The sequence below is a fragment of the Mesitornis unicolor genome, unplaced genomic scaffold (assembly GCF_000695765.1).
Source record: "Mesitornis unicolor isolate BGI_N332 unplaced genomic scaffold, ASM69576v1 scaffold16631, whole genome shotgun sequence".
Taxonomy (NCBI): domain Eukaryota; kingdom Metazoa; phylum Chordata; class Aves; order Mesitornithiformes; family Mesitornithidae; genus Mesitornis; species Mesitornis unicolor.
Genome location: NW_010161841.1, coordinates 1 through 17,527, shown reverse-complemented (window position 1 = coordinate 17,527; position 17,527 = coordinate 1). Strand labels below are relative to the sequence as shown.

At 53.1% G+C, this 17,527-nt stretch overlaps 1 protein-coding gene across 1 annotated transcript in view; it reads left to right on the top strand.

Annotated features, from left to right (window-relative positions):
- LOC104547668 (tenascin-X-like) overlaps window positions 1–17,403 on the top strand; it is a gene marked incomplete at both ends in the record, with an annotated part of 24,574 nt that extends 7,171 nt beyond the window's left edge. The window contains 22 exon segments of the mRNA XM_010193463.1: window positions 1–106; window positions 985–1,278; window positions 2,193–2,480; window positions 3,547–3,840; window positions 4,499–4,504; window positions 4,910–5,197; window positions 6,308–6,595; window positions 7,741–7,967; window positions 7,969–8,044; window positions 8,583–8,716; window positions 8,719–8,902; window positions 9,348–9,638; window positions 10,064–10,351; window positions 10,821–11,117; window positions 11,984–12,271; window positions 12,706–12,993; window positions 13,460–13,753; window positions 14,154–14,441; window positions 14,689–14,982; window positions 15,272–15,565; window positions 16,614–16,738; window positions 17,221–17,403. The exon segment at window positions 1–106 is cut by the window's left edge and continues 221 nt beyond it. Of these exon segments, the coding sequence (XP_010191765.1) occupies window positions 1–106; window positions 985–1,278; window positions 2,193–2,480; window positions 3,547–3,840; window positions 4,499–4,504; window positions 4,910–5,197; window positions 6,308–6,595; window positions 7,741–7,967; window positions 7,969–8,044; window positions 8,583–8,716; window positions 8,719–8,902; window positions 9,348–9,638; window positions 10,064–10,351; window positions 10,821–11,117; window positions 11,984–12,271; window positions 12,706–12,993; window positions 13,460–13,753; window positions 14,154–14,441; window positions 14,689–14,982; window positions 15,272–15,565; window positions 16,614–16,738; window positions 17,221–17,403 (5,115 nt within the window).
- Window positions 17,404–17,527: the final 124 nt, after the last annotated feature.

Genomic DNA, 17,527 nt, shown 5'->3' with positions numbered 1-17,527 from the left:
GGTGGCGTGCTCGCGGGCCTGCCCCCCCCCCGCCGCTACAAGTTCAACCTGTACGGGGTGTGGGGCCGCAAACGTCTGGGCCCCATCTCCACCGATGCTGTCACAGGTGAGTGGGGTGTGGGCCCCATCTCTGTCCCCTTGGTTCCCTGTGTATGGAGCAGGGCAAGAGCTGGACTCGGGTCTGTCCTGATCCCCTGGGACCTTGTGGGACCTGGGAACATCCCTTGGGTGGCCACTAAGTCATAGAGATGGGAGTATGCAATATTGGAGGGATGATGAGACAGATGGATGGATGCATGGGTGGTTGCAAAGTTTGGTTTGATGGATAGATGGAAGGTTGGACAGATGTCTCCTTAGTTGCCTGCAGAGATGGATGGATGGGTGGGTGGGTGGATGAAGAAATGTATGGGTCATTTGCTGTATGAAGAATGAATGGGTGGCTCCTTGGTTGGTTGGTTGAATGGATGAATATGTGGATGGGTCGATAAAATTTTGGGTGAATGTGAGTCTGTTTTGTGACCTGGATGATTGTGTGGACATAAAGTCTGATGGAAGGAGAGATGCATGGATGGGTAGATGGATGGATGCATGAATATTGGAATAGTTGGTTGACTGTCTGGTTGGTTGGAGGAGTAAAGGAGCATTTGATTGGTTGGATGGTTGAACAGAGGTGTGGATTCAAGGACTGATGGATGGCAAAAAGTGCATGGAGAGACAGGTCATTTGATGGATGGTAGGACAGTCAGATAGACGTGTGGATGGGTGGTCAGTTGGCCAGTTGGCTGGGGACTGGTGTGGTTGGAGTTTTAAATGAATGGGTAAGTGGTTGGACAGATGATGTGTGGGATCAATTCAAGGACTGACTGAAGGAAAAGGGTGTGAGTGGATGGTCTGTTGGTTGGATGTAGTAAGGTTTATGGATGGTTGGATGGATGGACGGACATGTGGATGTTCATGCTCTTCACTGTCTTGTCTCTGTTGCAGCTGCAGCTGAGCCAGAGGAGGAACCCCCATCACAGCCAATCCTGGGCGAGCTCACAGCCTCCCATGTCACCTCCAACTCCGTCCAGCTGGAGTGGAGCATCCCCGAGGGCACCTTTGACTCCTTCACAGTGCAGTACAGGGATGCTCAAGGCCAGCCCCAGGTGGTGCCTGTGGACGGGGGTTCCCGCAGTGTGACGGTTCCTGGGCTGTCACCGTCCCGCCGCTACAAGTTCAACCTGTACGGGGTGTGGGGTCGCAAACGTCTGGGCCCCATCTCCACTGATGCTGTCACAGGTGAGGGGGCTGTGAGCCCCATCTTGCCCTGGTTGTCCTGGGTATGGAGCAGGGCAGGAGCCCATTGAGCGGAAACATCTCTTAGGCATTGACTGGGGGAGGGATGTTGGGAAGGACACATGCAAGGTCAGAAGGTGGAATGGAGGATGGAATGAATGGAGGTGAGGAATGGATAAATGATGGATGGGTGGAAGTTTGGTTGGTTGAATAGATGAATGGAGAGAGAGATGGTTTTATGATAAGATCTCTTTATGGTTTAATTGCAGAATGGGTGACTGGATGGATGGATGGTGGATGGATGGATCGGTCATGGATGGATGATGGTGGCTGGTTTAATAGGTTGGTTGGACGGATAGTTGATTGAACAAATGGTTACGCAGGTAGAGGGGTGGCCTGATGGAAGGTTGAGTGTTGGGCTGGTTGGGTCTAGGGTTGGATGGAAGGACCGATGGATGAGTGGAAAAGGACCCAAAAATGGGTGATTGGGTGGATTGAAGTATGGCTGGTTGATTGAAGAAATGGAAGGAGAGAAGGTTCAATGAAGAGAAAGAGACAAAAGGACTGGGGGGTGCATGAAAGGACTGACAAAGACAGGGATGAACAAATGAATGAATGGCGACATGTGTGATGAAATAATGCTCTAATTAGTAGAAGGATACATGGGTGTGTGGCTGCGAGGCTGCTGGGTAGAACAAGGTGAAGAATAGATGGAAGGAGCGGTGGGTGGATGCTTGGGTGAACAGAGACTTGAAGGACTGATTTCTTGTGTGGATGAATGCATAGAGGGATGGTTGGGTAGAAAACTGGAAGGATGAGGGGATGGATGGATGGAGGCAGTGGGGGATGGACAGATTGGTGGAGGTACTTATGGAATGTTCATGCCCTACACTGTCCTGTCTCTGTTGTAGCTGCAGCTGAGCCAGAGGAGGAGCCCCCATCACAGCCAATCCTGGGCGAGCTCACAGCCTCCCATGTCAGCCCTGACTCTGTCCAGCTGGAGTGGAGTGTCCCTGAGGGCACCTTTGACTCCTTCACGGTGCAGTACAGGGATGCCCAAGGCCAGCCCCAGGTGGTGCCCCTGGACGGGGGTTCCCGCAGCTTGACGGTTCCTGGGCTGTCACCATCCCACCGCTACAAGTTCAACCTGTACGGGGTGTGGGGCCGCAAACATCTGGGCCCCATCTCCACCGATGCTGTCACAAGTAAGTGGGGTGTGGGCCCTTATCTGTCCTTTGTCAACCCTGGATATGGAGGTGGCATGGTAGTGTGGAGAGGATCAAGCTTTACTTTCAAGTAGCAAGCTGAAAGACAACAGGAAATGGCCTCAAGATGCACCTGGGTGGGGTTAGGTTGGATATTAGGAAAAATTTCCTCACCCAAGATGTAGTCAAGCCCTGGAAGGGGCTGCCCAGGGAAGGGGTGGGGTCACCATCCCTGGAGAGGTTTTAAAGCCAAGTAGATGTGGCACTCAGGCATATGGTTTAGTTGTGGAGTTGGCAGTGTTGGGTTAATGGTTGGACTCAATGATCTTAAAGGTCTTTTCCAACATCAATGATTCCATGATTTAATGGTTGAGTCCGTGTTTGGTTCTTTGCCTGGTTGTGTGATTGGGTGAGGAGGTGGCAAGATATCTGGATGGACGGCTGGGGAGTTTGTGGGATGAATGGATGATGGATGGGTGTTCAGAGGAGTATTTGTTTGGAGGAATAAAGAAGCATCTGGTTGGTGGGATGGGTGAATGGAGATGTGGATTCAAGGACAGATGCATGGAGAGAGAGGCAGGGAGAGGTTTGAGATTTGATGGATGGAAGGAGAGACGGACAGATGGATAGAAGCATGTATGGGTGTAATTATGAATGAGTGGCAGGTGATTTCGTTGTTTGAGTGGATGAATTGACAGATGAATTGGAGGAAGCATGGATGAGTGATGGGATTGTTAAATGGATCAAGTAGGGATGAGTTTGTGGCAGTTTCAGAGCTGGAATGATGGTCTGGGTGGTTGGGTGGAGGCACGATTGGGTGAATTGATGATGGATGGATGGACGTTTATGTGGTTGAGTGGGTGGGTGGAGGGACTGGTACATGGATGGGTGGATGTGTGGTTGATCAGAAGTGTGGATTAAAGGACTGATGGATGGAGAAGGGTGCACGGAGAGATGGGTCATCTGATGGATGGTAGGATAGAAAGACAGCTGGATGGATGGATAGATGGATTGTGGAGGAATGTCTTGGATCTTCATACCCTGCATTGTGCCCTGTGTTTTGTAGCCGCAGCTGAGCCGGAAGAGGAACCCACATCGCAGCCAGTCCTGGGCGAGCTCACAGCCTCTGGTGTCAGTACCAACTCCGTCCAGCTGGAGTGGAGCATCCCCGAGGGCACCTTTGACTCCTTCATGGTGCAATACAAAGATGCCCAAGGCCAGCCCCAGGTGGTGCCCGTAGACGGGGGTTCCCGCAGTGTGATGGTCCCTGGGCTGTCCCCATCCCACCGCTACAAGTTCAACCTGTACGGGGTGTGGGGTCGCAAACATCTGGGCCCCATCTCCACTGATGCTGTCACAGGTGAGTGAGGTGTGAGCCCCTCTTTGTCATTTGTCAACCCTGCATATGGAAGTGGTGTGGTAGTGAGGTGAGGATCAGTCTCTACTCCCAAGTTACAGGCAATAAGACAACAGGAAATGGCCTCAAGTTGCACCTGGGTGGAGTTTGTTTGGATATTAGGAAAAGTTTCTTCACTGAAAGTGTTGTGACACCGTGGAAAGGGCTGCCAGGGAAAGGTTGGAGTCACCATCCCTGGAGGGATTTAAAAGATGAGTCGATGTGGCACTCGGGGACATGGTTTAATTATGGAGTTGGCAGTGTTGGGTTAATGGTTGGAGTCGAAGATCTTAAAGGTCTTTTCCAACATCAATGATTCCATGATTTAATGGTTGAGCCCGTGTTTGGTTCTTGGCCTGGTTGTGTGATTGGGTGAGTAGGTGGCAAGATAACCAGAAGGACAGCTGGGGGGGTTGTGGGATGAATGGATGATGGATGGGTGTTCAGAGGAGTATTTGTTTGGAGGAATAAAGAAGCATCTGGTTGGTGGGATGGGGGAATGAAGGTATGGATTCAAGGTCTGATGCATGGAGAGAGAGGCAGGGAGAGGTCTGAGATTTGATGGATGGAAAGAGAGACAGACATATGGATGGGTGCATGTACGGATGGAATTATGCAGGAGCGGCAGGTGATCTCATTGTCTGAGTGGATGAATCGATAAATAAATTAGAGGAAGCATGGATGGGTGGTGGGATGTCTGAATGGATCAAGTAGGGATGGGTTTGTGGCAGTTTCAGAGCTGGAATGGTGGTCTGGGTGTGTTGGGTGGGCAAACAGTTGAGTGGATGGATTGATGGATGATTGTGTGGTTGAGTGGGTGGGTGGAGGGATTGGTACATGGATGGTTGGATGTGTGGTTGAACAGAAGTGTGGATTCAAGGACTGATGGATGGAGGAGGGTGCATAGAGAAATGGGTCATTTGATGGATGGTGGGTTAGAAAGAGAGCTGGATGGATGAGTGGCCAGATGGATTGTGGAGGGATGTCTGGGATCTTCTTGCCCTGCATTGTGCCCTGTGTTTTGTAACTGCAGCCGAGCCGGTAGAGGAACCCACATCGCAGCCAGTCCTGGGTGAACTCACCGCCTCCCATGTCAGACCTGACTCCATCCAGCTGGAATGGAGCATCCCCGAGGGCACCTTTGACTCCTTCATGGTGCAATACAAAGATGCCCAAGGCCAGCCCCAGGTGGTGCCCGTGGATGGGGGTTCCCGCAGTGCGACGGTTCCTGGGCTGTCACCATCCCACCGCTACAAGTTCAACCTGTACGGGGGGTGGGGCCGCAAACATCTGGGCCCCATCTCCACTGATGCCATAACAGGTGAGTGGGGTGTGGGCCCCTCTTTGTCCTTTGTCAATCCTAGATATGGAGGTGGTGGGGTAGTGAGGTGAGGATCGGGCTGTACTCTTAAGTTGCAGGCAATAAGACAACAGGAAATGGCCTCAAGTTGCACCTGGGTGGAGTTTGTTTGGATATTAGGAAAAGTTTCTTCACTGAAAGTGTTGTGACACCGTGGAAAGGGCTGCCCAGGGAAAGGTTGGAGTCACCATCCCTGGAGAGGTTTTAAAGCCAAGTAGATGTGGCACTCAGGCATATGGTTTAGTTGTGGAGTTGGCAGTGTTGGGTTAATGGTTGGACTCAATGATCTTAAAGATCTTTTCCAACATCAATGATTCCATGATTTAATGGTTGAGTCCGTGTTTGGTTCTTTGCCTGGTTGTGTGATTGGGTGAGGAGGTGGCAAGATATCTGGATGGACGGCTGGGGAGTTTGTGGGATGAATGGATGATGGATGGGTGTTCAGAGGAGTATTTGTTTGGAGGAATAAAGAAGCATCTGGTTGGTGGGATGGGTGAATAAAGAAGCATCTGGTTGGTGGGATGGGTGAATCGTGGCGTGGATTCAAGGTCTGACGCATGGAGAGAGAGACAGGGAAAGGTTGGAGATTTGATGGATGGAAGGAGAGACGGAGAGATGGATGGGTGCATGTACGGATGGAATTATGGATGAGTGGCTGGCAATTTCATTGAGTAGATGAATTGATGGATGAATTAGAGGAAGCATGAATGGGTGGTGGGATTGTTGAACGGATCAAGTAGGGATGGGTTTGTGGCAGTTTTAGAGCTGGAATGGTGGTCTGGGTGTGTTGGGTGGAGGCAGGATTGGGTGAGTGGATGGATTGATGGATGGATGGACGGACGGACATGAGGTTGACTGTGTGGGTGGACGGACTGGTACATGGATGGTTGGATGTGTGGTTGAACTGAAGTGTGTTTTCAAGGACTGATGGATTGAGAAGGGTGCATGGAGAGATGGGTCATTTGATGGATGGTGGGTTAGAAAGAGAGCTGGATGGATGGACAGATGGATTCTGGAGGGATGTCTGGGATCTTCATGCCCTGCATTGTGCCCTGTATTTTGTAGCTGCAGCCGAACCGGAAGAGGAATCCACATTGCAGCCAGTCCTGGGCGAGCTCACAGCCTCCCACGTCAGTTCCGATTCCATCCGACTGGAGTGGAGCGTCCTCGAGGGCACCTTTGACTCCTTCACGGTGCGGTACAAGGATGCCCAAGGCCAGCCCCAGGTGGTGCCTGTGGATGGGAGTTCCCGCAGTGTGACGGTTCCTGGGCTGTCACCGTCCCGCCGCTACAAGTTCAACCTGTACGGGGTGTGGGGTCGCAAACGTCTGGGCCCCATCTCCACTGATGCTGTCACAGGTGAGGAGGACTTTGTGCATCCTGAGGACTATTGGGTTTGTAATAGACAGAAGCTTGGGCAGGGTGTGTTGTCAGTTTCTTGGGCCTCTTGGGAAACAGGAAGAGTTTTTGGGTGCTGGTTTGAGGTTGGATGTATGCACGTGTGCATGGAAGTTGGAAGGATGAAGTGATAGGTTGGTGGCTGACTAGCTGCTTGGGTTCCTGGATGAGTTTATGGCTGTTTGGGTCATTGATTTGTCTATGGTTTCATGTGTGGATGAATGGATGGGTGGATGTTAGGACACATATGTGTTTGGCACAGTCTTTGTCCATTGTCAGCCTTGAGTTTGCTGCGGGGCTGGAGCCTGTTGAGTGGGAACATCTTGTAGACATTGACTTGAACAGAGGTGTTATGAAAGACACATGGAAGGTCAGGAGGAGGATGGATGGGAGGAATGGTGAGGGCATCTGCACATCCCATCTGTGTCCCTTTAGGCACTGGTTTTGGATTTTGGGAGCAGCTGGAACAGGGCTTGTGCTGATGCCTTGGGCCATGTTGGAAATAGGAACATCTTGGTGTTGGATGTATGGATGGGAGATTTGCAAGGCTGGAGAGATGTAAGGAGACATTGATGGATGGATGTTTGTTGGTTGCATGGATGGATGGATGTTTTTAAGGCAGGATGATTGTCTGGTTTAAAATGCAAATAGATGGTTGTGCAGAAAGGTTTCTTGATGGATTAGTGGCTGAATAGATGATTGAATGGATGAATGGATGAAAAGATGGTTGATTCAATGGATGAATTAGTGGAAGCATGGATATCTGCTGAGATGGCTGAATGGATCAAGAATGGACGAGTCTGTTGCAGTTTCAATGATGAAACAGTCATTGGGATGGTTGGATGGACGAACGACTGAGCATATGAGTGGATGGATGGATTCGTATAATTCGTATAAATTAATGGATTGCTGGTGGGGTGGTTGGGTGATAAGAGGATTTATGGAGTCTTAAAGGAATGGTTGAGCTGTTGGACCGTCGAGGGGTGAGATAGATTCTGGGACTGAATGAAGGAATATGTTGTGGATTGATGGTTGGTTGGATGGATGGACGGATGGAGGCATGAATGTCCATACCCTTTATTGTGTTGTCTCTGTTGTAGCTGCAGCTGAGCCAGAGGAGGAACCTCAAACCCAACCAATCCTGGGCGAGCTCACAGCCTCCCAAGTCAGCACTGAGTCCGTCCAGCTGGAGTGGAGCGTCCCCGAGGGCACCTTTGACTCCTTCATGGTGCAGTACAGGGATGCCCAAGGCCAGCCCCAGGTGGTGCCCGTGGACGGGGATTCCCGCAGTGTGACGGTTCCTGGGCTGTCACCTTCCTGGACTGTCACCGTTCCGCCACTACAAGTTCAACCTGTACGGGGTGTGGGGTCGCAAACGTCTGGGCCCCATCTCCACTGACGCCATCACAGGTGAGGGCATCCTGAGGTGCCATCCTTGTCCCTTCATGCCTCTTGGTTTGAGGAGGTGGTAGAAGCTTGAGTAGGACCCACACTGGTCCTCAGAAATGGGACCATCTTGTGGGTACTGACTGGGAGCTGGATAGAGGAATGGGTGCCTGCAAGGTTGGAGGGATGGGGGGACTGAAGAACTGATGGATAAATGTAAGAATGAAGGTTGGGTGGCCAAATCAAAGGAGACATAAATTAGTTGTTGTTTGAGAGTTTTTGGAGTCTTCCTCTCTGGAGACATTCAAAACCTTCCTGGATGCCATCGTGCTGTACCTCAACCTGCTTTATTAGAGGGATTGGACTGGATGTTCGCCAAAGTCCCTTCCAACACCTGCTGTTCTGTGATTGTGTGAGTGGCTCAACAGTAGCATGGATGGATGGACAGTTGGATGGTTGGATGGTTGGATGGATAGGTGGATGTTTGGAGAGTAAAATGGTTGAAAGAACAAATGGATGAATGTAAATGTTTATGCCCTGTGTTGTGCCATCCATCCTACAGCAGCTGAGCCGGAAGAGGAACCCACATCGCAGCCAATCCTGGGAGAGCTCACGGCATCTGATGTCACCCCTGACTCCGTCCAGCTGGAGTGGAGTGTACCCGAGGGCACCTTTGACTCCTTCACGTCCCCGAGGCCACCTTTGACTCCTTCACGGTGCAGTACAAGGATGCCCAAGGCCAGCCCCAGGTGGTGCCCGTGGACGGGAGTTCCCGCAGTGTGACGGTTCCTGGACTGTCACCGTTCCGCCACTACAAGTTCAACCTGTACGGGGTGTGGGGCCGCAAACGTCTTGGCCCCATCTCCACTGACGCTGTCACAGGTGAGGGCATCCTGAGGTCCCATCCTTGTCTTTTCATATCTCTTGGTTTGAGGAGGTTGTAGAAGCTTGAGTAGGACCCATGCTGGTCCTGGCAAATGGGACCATCTCCCGTGTGCTGACTAGGGGCTGGTTGGAGGGATGGGTGCAGGTCTGATTTGAGGGATTGACCCATCTATTGGTGAAGTGGTGTCTGGAGAGTTTTTTAAATGGGAGAACGGGAGAAAGGGTGATTTTATATTTAGGTGTTTGGATGTTTTGTTGGTTGTCTTCTGTTTGGGTGCCTTGGTGGAAGAATGGATGGAGGAATATATGGATGGTTGGATGGATGGTTTGATGGAGGGTTGAACGGATGGATGGATGGATGGGTAATAAAATGGATGAAGGAATGGATGGACGCATGTACAAGTGGATGTTCATGCCCTGCGTTGTGCTCTACCTCCTATAGCAGCTGAGCCGGTGAAGGAGCCCCCATCACAGCCAGTCCTGGGCGAGCTCACAGCCTCCCACATCAGCACCGACTCCGTCCAGCTGGAGTGGAGCGTCCCCGAGGGCACCTTTGACTCCTTCACGGTGCAATACAGGGATGCCCAAGGCCAGCCCCAGGTGGTGCCCGTGGATGGAGGTTCCCGCAGTGTGACGGTTCCTGGGCTGTCACCATCCCGCCGCTACAAGTTCAACCTGTACGGGGTGTGGGGTCGCAAACGTCTGGGCCCCATATCCACCGATGCTGTAACGGGTGAGGGCATCCTGAGGTCCCATTCTTGTCTCGTCAGGGCTCTTGATCTGAGGAGGTGGTAGAAGCTTGGGCAGGACCCATGCTGGTCCTGGTAAATGGGACCATCTTGTGGATGCTGACTGGGGACTGGATGGAGGGATGGGTGCAGGTTTGGTTTGAGGGATTGGGGAATCTATTGGTGGAGCGATGTCTGGAGAGGGTTTTAGAAGGGAGAATGGGAGAAAGGGTAGGTTTCTGTTTGAGTGTTTGGATGGTTTGTTGGTTATCATCTGTTTGGTTGTCTTGAATATATTGATGGATGGCTGGTAGGATGGATAGGTGGATGGATGGATGGTGGGATGAGTAGTAAAATGGATGAAAGAATGGGTAGATGGATGTACATGTGGATGTCCATGCCATGCCTTCTGCCCTGTCTCCTACAGCAGCTGAGCTAGAAGAGGAACCTCAACGCCAGCCAATCCTGGGAGAGCTCACAGCCTCCGATGTCTCCTCTGACTCTGTCCAATTGGAGTGGAGTGTCCCCGAGGGCACCTTTGACTCCTTCACAGTGCAGTACAGGGATGCCCAAGGCCAGCCCCAGGTGGTGCCTGTGGACGGGGGTTCCCACAGTGTGATGGTTCCTGGGCTGTCACCATCCCGCCGCTACAAGTTCAACCTGTACGGGGTGTGGGGTCGCAAACGTCTTGGCCCCATCTCCACTGATGCTGTCACAGGTGAGGCCATCTGCTGGTCCTATCCTTGTCTCTTCAGGGCTCTTGGTATTAGAAGGTGGTAGAAACTTGGGTGGGACCCATGCTGGTCCTCAGAAAAGGGAATATCTCCTGGGTGCTGATAGGGGGCTGGATGGAGGGGTAGATGCAGGTCTGGTTGGAGGGATGGTGGGATCTATTGGTGAAGAGATGTCTGGGGAGGTTTTTAGAGGGGAGAACAGGAGAAAGGGTGAGTTTCTATTTGGGCGTTTGGATGTTTTGTTGGTTTTCATCTGTTGGGGTGTCTTGGTGGAAGAATGGATAGAGGAATATATTGATGGATGGATGGTTGGATTGATGAGTGGATGGATGATTGGACAGAGGGATGAACGGATGGATGGATGGATGGTTGAGTAGTAAAATGGATGAAGGAATGGATGGACGCATGTACATGTGGATGTTTGTACCCTGCGTTATGCCCTACCTCCTATAGCATCAGAGCCGGAGAAGGAACCCCCATCGCAGCCAATCCTGGGCGAGCTCACAGCCTCCCAAGTCGGCCCCAACTCCGTGCAGCTGGAATGGAGCGTCCCCGAGGGCACCTTTGACTTCTTCACAGTGCAGTACAGGGATGCCCAAGGCCAGCCCCAGGTGGTGCCCGTGGACGGGGGTTCCCGCAGTGTGACGGTTCCTGGACTGTCACCGTCCCGCCGCTACAAGTTCAACCTGTACGGGGTGTGGGGCCGCAAACGTCTGGGCCCCATCTCTACCGACGCCATCACAGGTGGGGGCATCTGCTGGTTCTGTCCTTGTCATGTCATGTCTCTTGGTTTGAGGAGGTGGTAGCAGCTTGAGTAAGGACCACAGAATTGGGACCATCTCCTGTTTGCTGACTAGGGGCTGGATGGAGGGGTGGATGCAGGTCTGACTGGAGGGATGGGGTTATCTATTGATGGAGAGGTGTCTGGAGAGGTTTTTAGATGGGAGAATGGGAGAAAGGGTGTGTTTATGTTTGAGTGATTGGGTTGTTGCATGGTTTGTTGGTTATCATCTGTTGGGGTGTCCTGTTGGAGGAATCTGTGATTGGTGGGATCCTTGGTGGATGGATTAAGGGATAGAACCAAGGGCTGTGAGTGCTTAAAGGAAGACGGGAGTGGTGATTGGATGCATGGGAAGAAGGGTGGGTTGCAGAGATAGGGATGAATGGATGTGTGGAAAGATGGCTGAAGAAAAATTTGGGTATGTGGAGTGAGGAACAGATGGATAAATGCAAGGATGACTGTGTGGGTGGGCAAAGGGCTTAATCAAAGGAGTGATATATGAAGTGATGTTTGAGAGCTTGTGGAGTGTCCATCTCTGGAGATATCCAAAACCTGCCTGGATGCCATAATGCTGTACGTCAACCTAGTTTAGTAGTGGGGGTTGGAGTGGATGATATCCAGAAGTCCCTTCTGACACCTGCCATTCTGTGATTGTGTGAGTGGCTTGGCAGTAGCATGATTATATTGTTGAATGGATGGTTGGATTTGGAAGAATACTGGATGGGTGGATGGCTGGATAGGTGGATGGTTGGGTAGAAAAATGGATGAAAGTTTGGATGGACAGATGTACATATGGATGTTCATGCCCTGCATTGTGCCCTCCCTTCTACAACAGCCAAGCTGGAGGAGGAACCCCAATCGCAGCCAATCCTGGGCGAGCTCACAGCCTCTGATGTCACCTCCAACTCCGTCCAATTGGAGTGGAGCGTCCCTGAGGGCACCTTTGACTCCTTCACGGTGCAGTACAAGGATGCCCAAGGCCAGCCTCAGGTGGTGCCCGTGGATGGGGGTTCCCGCAGTGTGACGGTTCCTGGACTGTCACCGTCCCGCCGCTACAAGTTCAACCTGTACGGGGTGTGGGGTCGGAAACGTCTGGGCCCCATCTCCACTGATGCCGTCACAGGTGAGGGCATCCTGAGGTGCCATCCTTGTCCCTTCATGCCTCTTGGTTTGAGGAGGTGGTGGAAGCTTGAGTAGGATCCACACTGGTCCTCAGAAATGGCACCATCTTGTTGGTACTGACTGGGGGCTGGATGGAGGGATGGGGGAATCTATTGGTGAAGAGATGCCTGGAGAGGTGTTTGATAGGAGAATGGGAGAAGGAGTGGGTTTCGTTTTGGGTGTTTGGATGTTTTTTTGGTATCATCTGTCAAGGTGTCTTGGTGAAAGAATGGATGGAGGAATATACTGATGGATGGACAGATGGAAGGATGAAAGTTTGGATTAATGGATGTTTGTATGGTTGGCTGGCTGGCTAGTAAAATGGATGAAAGAACAGATGGATGGCTGTACATGTGGATGTTCATCTCCTGTGTTCAACCCTCCCTTCTACAGCAGCTGAGACAGAGGAGGAACCCCCATCGCAGCCAATCCTGGGCGAGCTCACAGCCTCCTATGTCACCTCCAACTCCGTCCAGCTGGAGTGGAGCGTCCCCGAGGGCACCTTTGACTCCTTCACAGTGCAGTACAAGGATGCCCAAGGCCAGCCCCAGGTGGTGCCCGTGGACGGGGGTTCCCGCAGTGTGACAGTTCCTGGGCTGTCACCGTCCCGCCACTACAAGTTCAACCTGTACGGGGTGTGGGGCCGCAAACGTCTGGGCCCCATCTCCACTGACGCCGCCACAGGTGAGGGCATCCTGAGGTGCCATCCTTGTCCCTTCATGCCTCTTGGTTTGAGGAGGTGGTAGAAGCTTGAGTAAGGACCCACACTAGTCCTCAGAAATGGGACCATCTTGTGGGTACTGACTGGGAGCTGGATGGAGGGGTGGTAGCAGGTCTGGTTGGAGGGATGGGGTTATCTATTGGTGGAGAAGTGTCTGGAGAGGTTTTTAGGTAGCTGGATGGGAGAACAGGTGGGTTTCTGTTAGTGTTTGGATGTTTTTTTCGTTATCATCTCTCTGAATGTCTTGATTGCAGAATGGATGGAGGACTATATTGATGGATAGACAGTTGGATGTAGGATGGATGGGTGGTTGGATGGAGGGTTGGATGGATAGGTGGATGGATGAGTAGTAAAATGGATTAAAGACTGGATAGACAGACGTACTTGTGGATGTTCATGCCCTGTGTTGTGCCCACCCTCCTACAGCAGCTGAGCCGGAGGAGGAACCTCAACCGCAGCCAATCCTGGGCGAGCTCACGGCCTCCCACGTCAGTTCCGACTCCATAATGCTGGAGTGGAGCATCCCCAAGGGCACCTTTGACTCCTTCACGGTGCAGTACAAGGATGCCCAAGGCCAGCCTCAGGTGGTGCCTGTGGACGGGGGTTCCCGCAGTGTGACGGTTCCTGGGCTGTCACCGTCCCGCCGCTACAAGTTCAACCTGTACGGGGTGTGGGGCCAGAAACGTCTGGGCCCTATCTCCACTGATGCTGTCACAGGTGAGGGCGTCTGTAGATTCCATCCTTGTCTCTTCAGGGCTCTTGGTTTGAGGACATGAAAGAAGCTTGAGTAGGACTGACATTGGTCCTGGCAAATGGGACCATCTCCTGTGTGCTGACGGGGCTGGCTGGAGGGATGGTGGGATCTGTTGGTGGAGAGGTGTCTGGAGAGGTTTTTAGATGGGAGAATGGCAGAAAATGTGTGTTTCTGTTAGAGTATTTGGATGGTGTTTTGGTTATCATCTGTTGTGGTGTCTTGATGGAAGAATGGATGGAGGAATATATTGATGGATGGATGGTTGGTTGGATGGATGGTGGGATGGGTAGTAAGACGGATGAAAGAACGGATGGATGCATGTACATGTGGATGTTCATGCCCTGTGTTGTGCCCTCCCTCCTACAGCAGCCGAGCTGGTGGAGGAGCCCCCATCACAGCCAATTCTGGGCGAGCTCACAGCCTCCGATGTCACCTCTGACTCCGTCCAATTGGAGTGGAGCGTCCCCAGGGGCACCTTTGACTCCTTCACGGTGCAGTACAAGGATGCCCAAGGCCAACCCTTGTCATTGCCCGTGGATGGGGGTTCCCGCAGTGTGATGGTTCCTGGGCTGTCACCGTCCCACCGCTATAAGTTCAAACTGTACGGGGTGTGGGGGCAGAAACACCTGGGCCCAATTTCCACCGATGCTGTCACAGGTGAGGGGGACTGTGGACAACTTCTTTGTCTCATCTGGAGCTTGGTCTGACATGGGGCAGGAGGTGGGGCAGGGTCTGTCCTGAGTCTCTATGGGTTTTTGGGAAATGGGAACTCTTGGGAGCTGAATGAGTGGGAGGAATGGGAGAATGTGAGGTTGGAGACAGAGAGGGACAGATGGAGGGGTGGGTGGATGGATGGGATGGTGGGTGGATGTTCAGGCCCTTCATTGTACGCTCTCCATTCCAGCCCCAGCTCCAGAAGAGGAGGAAGCACCAACCCGGCCCCGTCTGGGCGAGCTCACGGCCTCCCACATCACCTCCAACTCTGTCCAGCTGGAGTGGAGCGTCGCCAAGGGCACCTTTGACTCCTTCACAGTGCAGTACAGGGATGCCCAAGGCCAGCCTGAGTCACTGCTTGTGGACGGGAGTTCCCGCGGTGTGATGGTTCCTGGGCTGTCACCGTCCCACCGCTACAATTTCTACCTTTATGGGATGCTGGGGCAGAAACGTGTGGGCCCCATCTTCCTTGACACCATCACAGGTGAGTGTCCGTGAAGGATTCAACCATGCTCCCTTTGAGTGCTGGGTTTGGGGTGTGGCAGGCGCTGGTCAAGGCCTGTTCTGGTCCCTTGGACCTGGTGGGAACTGGGACCATCTCTTGGTGGGAATGGATGGAAGCACGGGAGCATGGAAGGTTGGAGTGGTGGAGGGATGGGTTGGTGGGAGAAGATTTGTTGGTTGGATGGATGGATGGGTGGAGGAATGGATGGATGGATCAGTGGATGGGCGGGTTGATGTTCATGCCCTGACCTGTGTCCTCTCTGTTGCAGCCCCAGTTCCACAAGAGGAGGAACCCCCGTCCCAGCCAATCCTGGGCGAGCTCACAGCCCCTGATGTCACCTCTGACTCCATCCAGCTGAAGTGGAGCGTCCCCGAGGGCACCTTTGACTCCTTCACGGTGCAGTACAAGGATGCCCAAGGCCAGCCTCAGGTGGTGCCTGTGGATGGGGGTTCCCGCAGTGTGACGGTTCCTGGGCTGTCACCGTCCCGCCGCTACAAGTTCAACCTGTACGGGGTGTGGGGCCGCAAACAACTGGGTCCCGTGTCCATTGACACTTTCACAGGTGAGGAGGCTGTAGACCATTTCTTCATCCTCTTTGGGTGCTGGGTTTGGGGGGTGGCAGGAGCTGGGGCAGGGCCTGTCCTGGTTTCTTTGGCCTTGATGGAAATGGGATTGGCTCTTGAGTTCTGACATGGTTGTGGATGATGGGATGAGCGCGTGCAAGGTTGGTGGGTGGATGGATGGATGATGGTTGGATGAATGGGTGATGGATAATGGATGGACGGACGATGGATGGTTGAGTGGGCTGATGCAGTCATGAGCATAAGAACATGTGGGCAGCTGGAAGGGCCCATGGGTGGGTGGGCAATGGCTGGAGGAGTTGCAGTGCGGGTGGATGAGGGATGGGTGGGTGAAAAGTTGGTGATGGAGTGGTGAGATGGCTGGGTGGGTGTTTGGATGAATGGACAGGTGGTTGGGTGGATGGTTGGATGGGTTATTGCTGGTTGGACAGTTCGTGGGTGCTGGTTGAATGGTTGATTGTTGATGGTTTATGGTTGGATGATGGTGATTGATGGTTGGATCGTGATGGTTGAATGGTGATAGTTGATGGTTGATTGATGGTTGACGGTTGGATGGTGGTGCTTGATGGCTGGAAGGTGATGGTTGGACGGTGATGGTTGGATGGTTGATGGTGATGGTTGGTGGTTGGATGGTGATGGTTGGACGGTTGATGGTGATGGCTGGTGATTGGATGGTGATGGCTGGTGGTTGGATGGTGATGGCTGGTGGTTGGGTGGTGATGGCTGGTGGTTGGATGGTGATGGTTTTTGGTTGCATAGTGGTGGTTGATATTTGATGGTGATGGTTGATGGTTTGATGGTTGATGGTGACCATTGCTGGTTGGTCGGAGCGATGAGTTGTCCCTGGTGGGGTGGACCCCTGGGCCTGGGAACCTTGGGGTGCTACGGGGAGTCTGTGGGTAAGGGGCATCCATGGGGGCTTCTAAGGAGGTTCATGTCCAAAGTGGGGTTGTTGGGGGTGTATGTGAGGGGCAGTGGGTGGGTCCTTGGGGGGTTTGGGAGTGTCAGCACCCTCCCCCACCCCCACAGGCGCCCCAGGGACCCTCTGGGTGGGGACCGTGTGGCCCCGCAGTGCGTGGCTGCACTGGGCGCCCCTCAGCACACCCACTGATGGTTATGACCTCGTCTATGGCCCCCCTGGGAGACCCCAAAAGGTAATGACCCCCCCAAAGCACCCCAAAACCTCAGAGCACCCCTGGGGACCCCAATATTCCTTGAGGGACCCTAATTTTCCCATCCAGAGACCCCAAAAACCCCTTGGGGACACCAATCCCACCTGCAGACCCCCAAAACCCATCAGAGACCCCTAATACTCTCTTAGAGCACCCCAATACCCCCCTGAGACCCCAATAATGCTCATGGGACCTCCAAAATGCCCGAAGGACCCCAGTACCAAGCCAGGGACCCAAATAACCCCTTGGGAACCCCTAATACTCCCTTAGGGCACTCCAATGCCCCTTGGAGGTCTCCAGTAATGTCCATGAGACCCCCAAAAACACCTAGGGGACCCCAATATCCCCTCAGGGATCCCTGATACTCTCTTAGGGCACCCCAATATCCCTCTGGGACCCCAATACACCCTTGAGGGATGCTAATAATTCCCAGAGGACCCCAAAACCCCCCTGTGCCACCCCAGATGCTGCGGCTGCCCCCTGAGGTGACATCTCATGAGCTGTGGGGCCTGGAGCCATCGGGGCGCTATGGGGCGCAGCTGTGGGGCAGGGGGGGGGATGACCCCCCCACTCCCCTGGAGGTCACCTTCGACACCCGTGAGCCTGGGGACATGGGTGGGGGGGGCACCGAAATGCTGAGCCTTTGGGTGAGGGGTTGCTGGGTCTTTGGGTGGGGGGCACCCAAATGCCTGGGTCCTGAGGTGGGGGAGTGTTGAGTTATTCAATGGGGGAGCACCCAAATGCTGGGTCTATGGGTGATAGGGGGCTAGG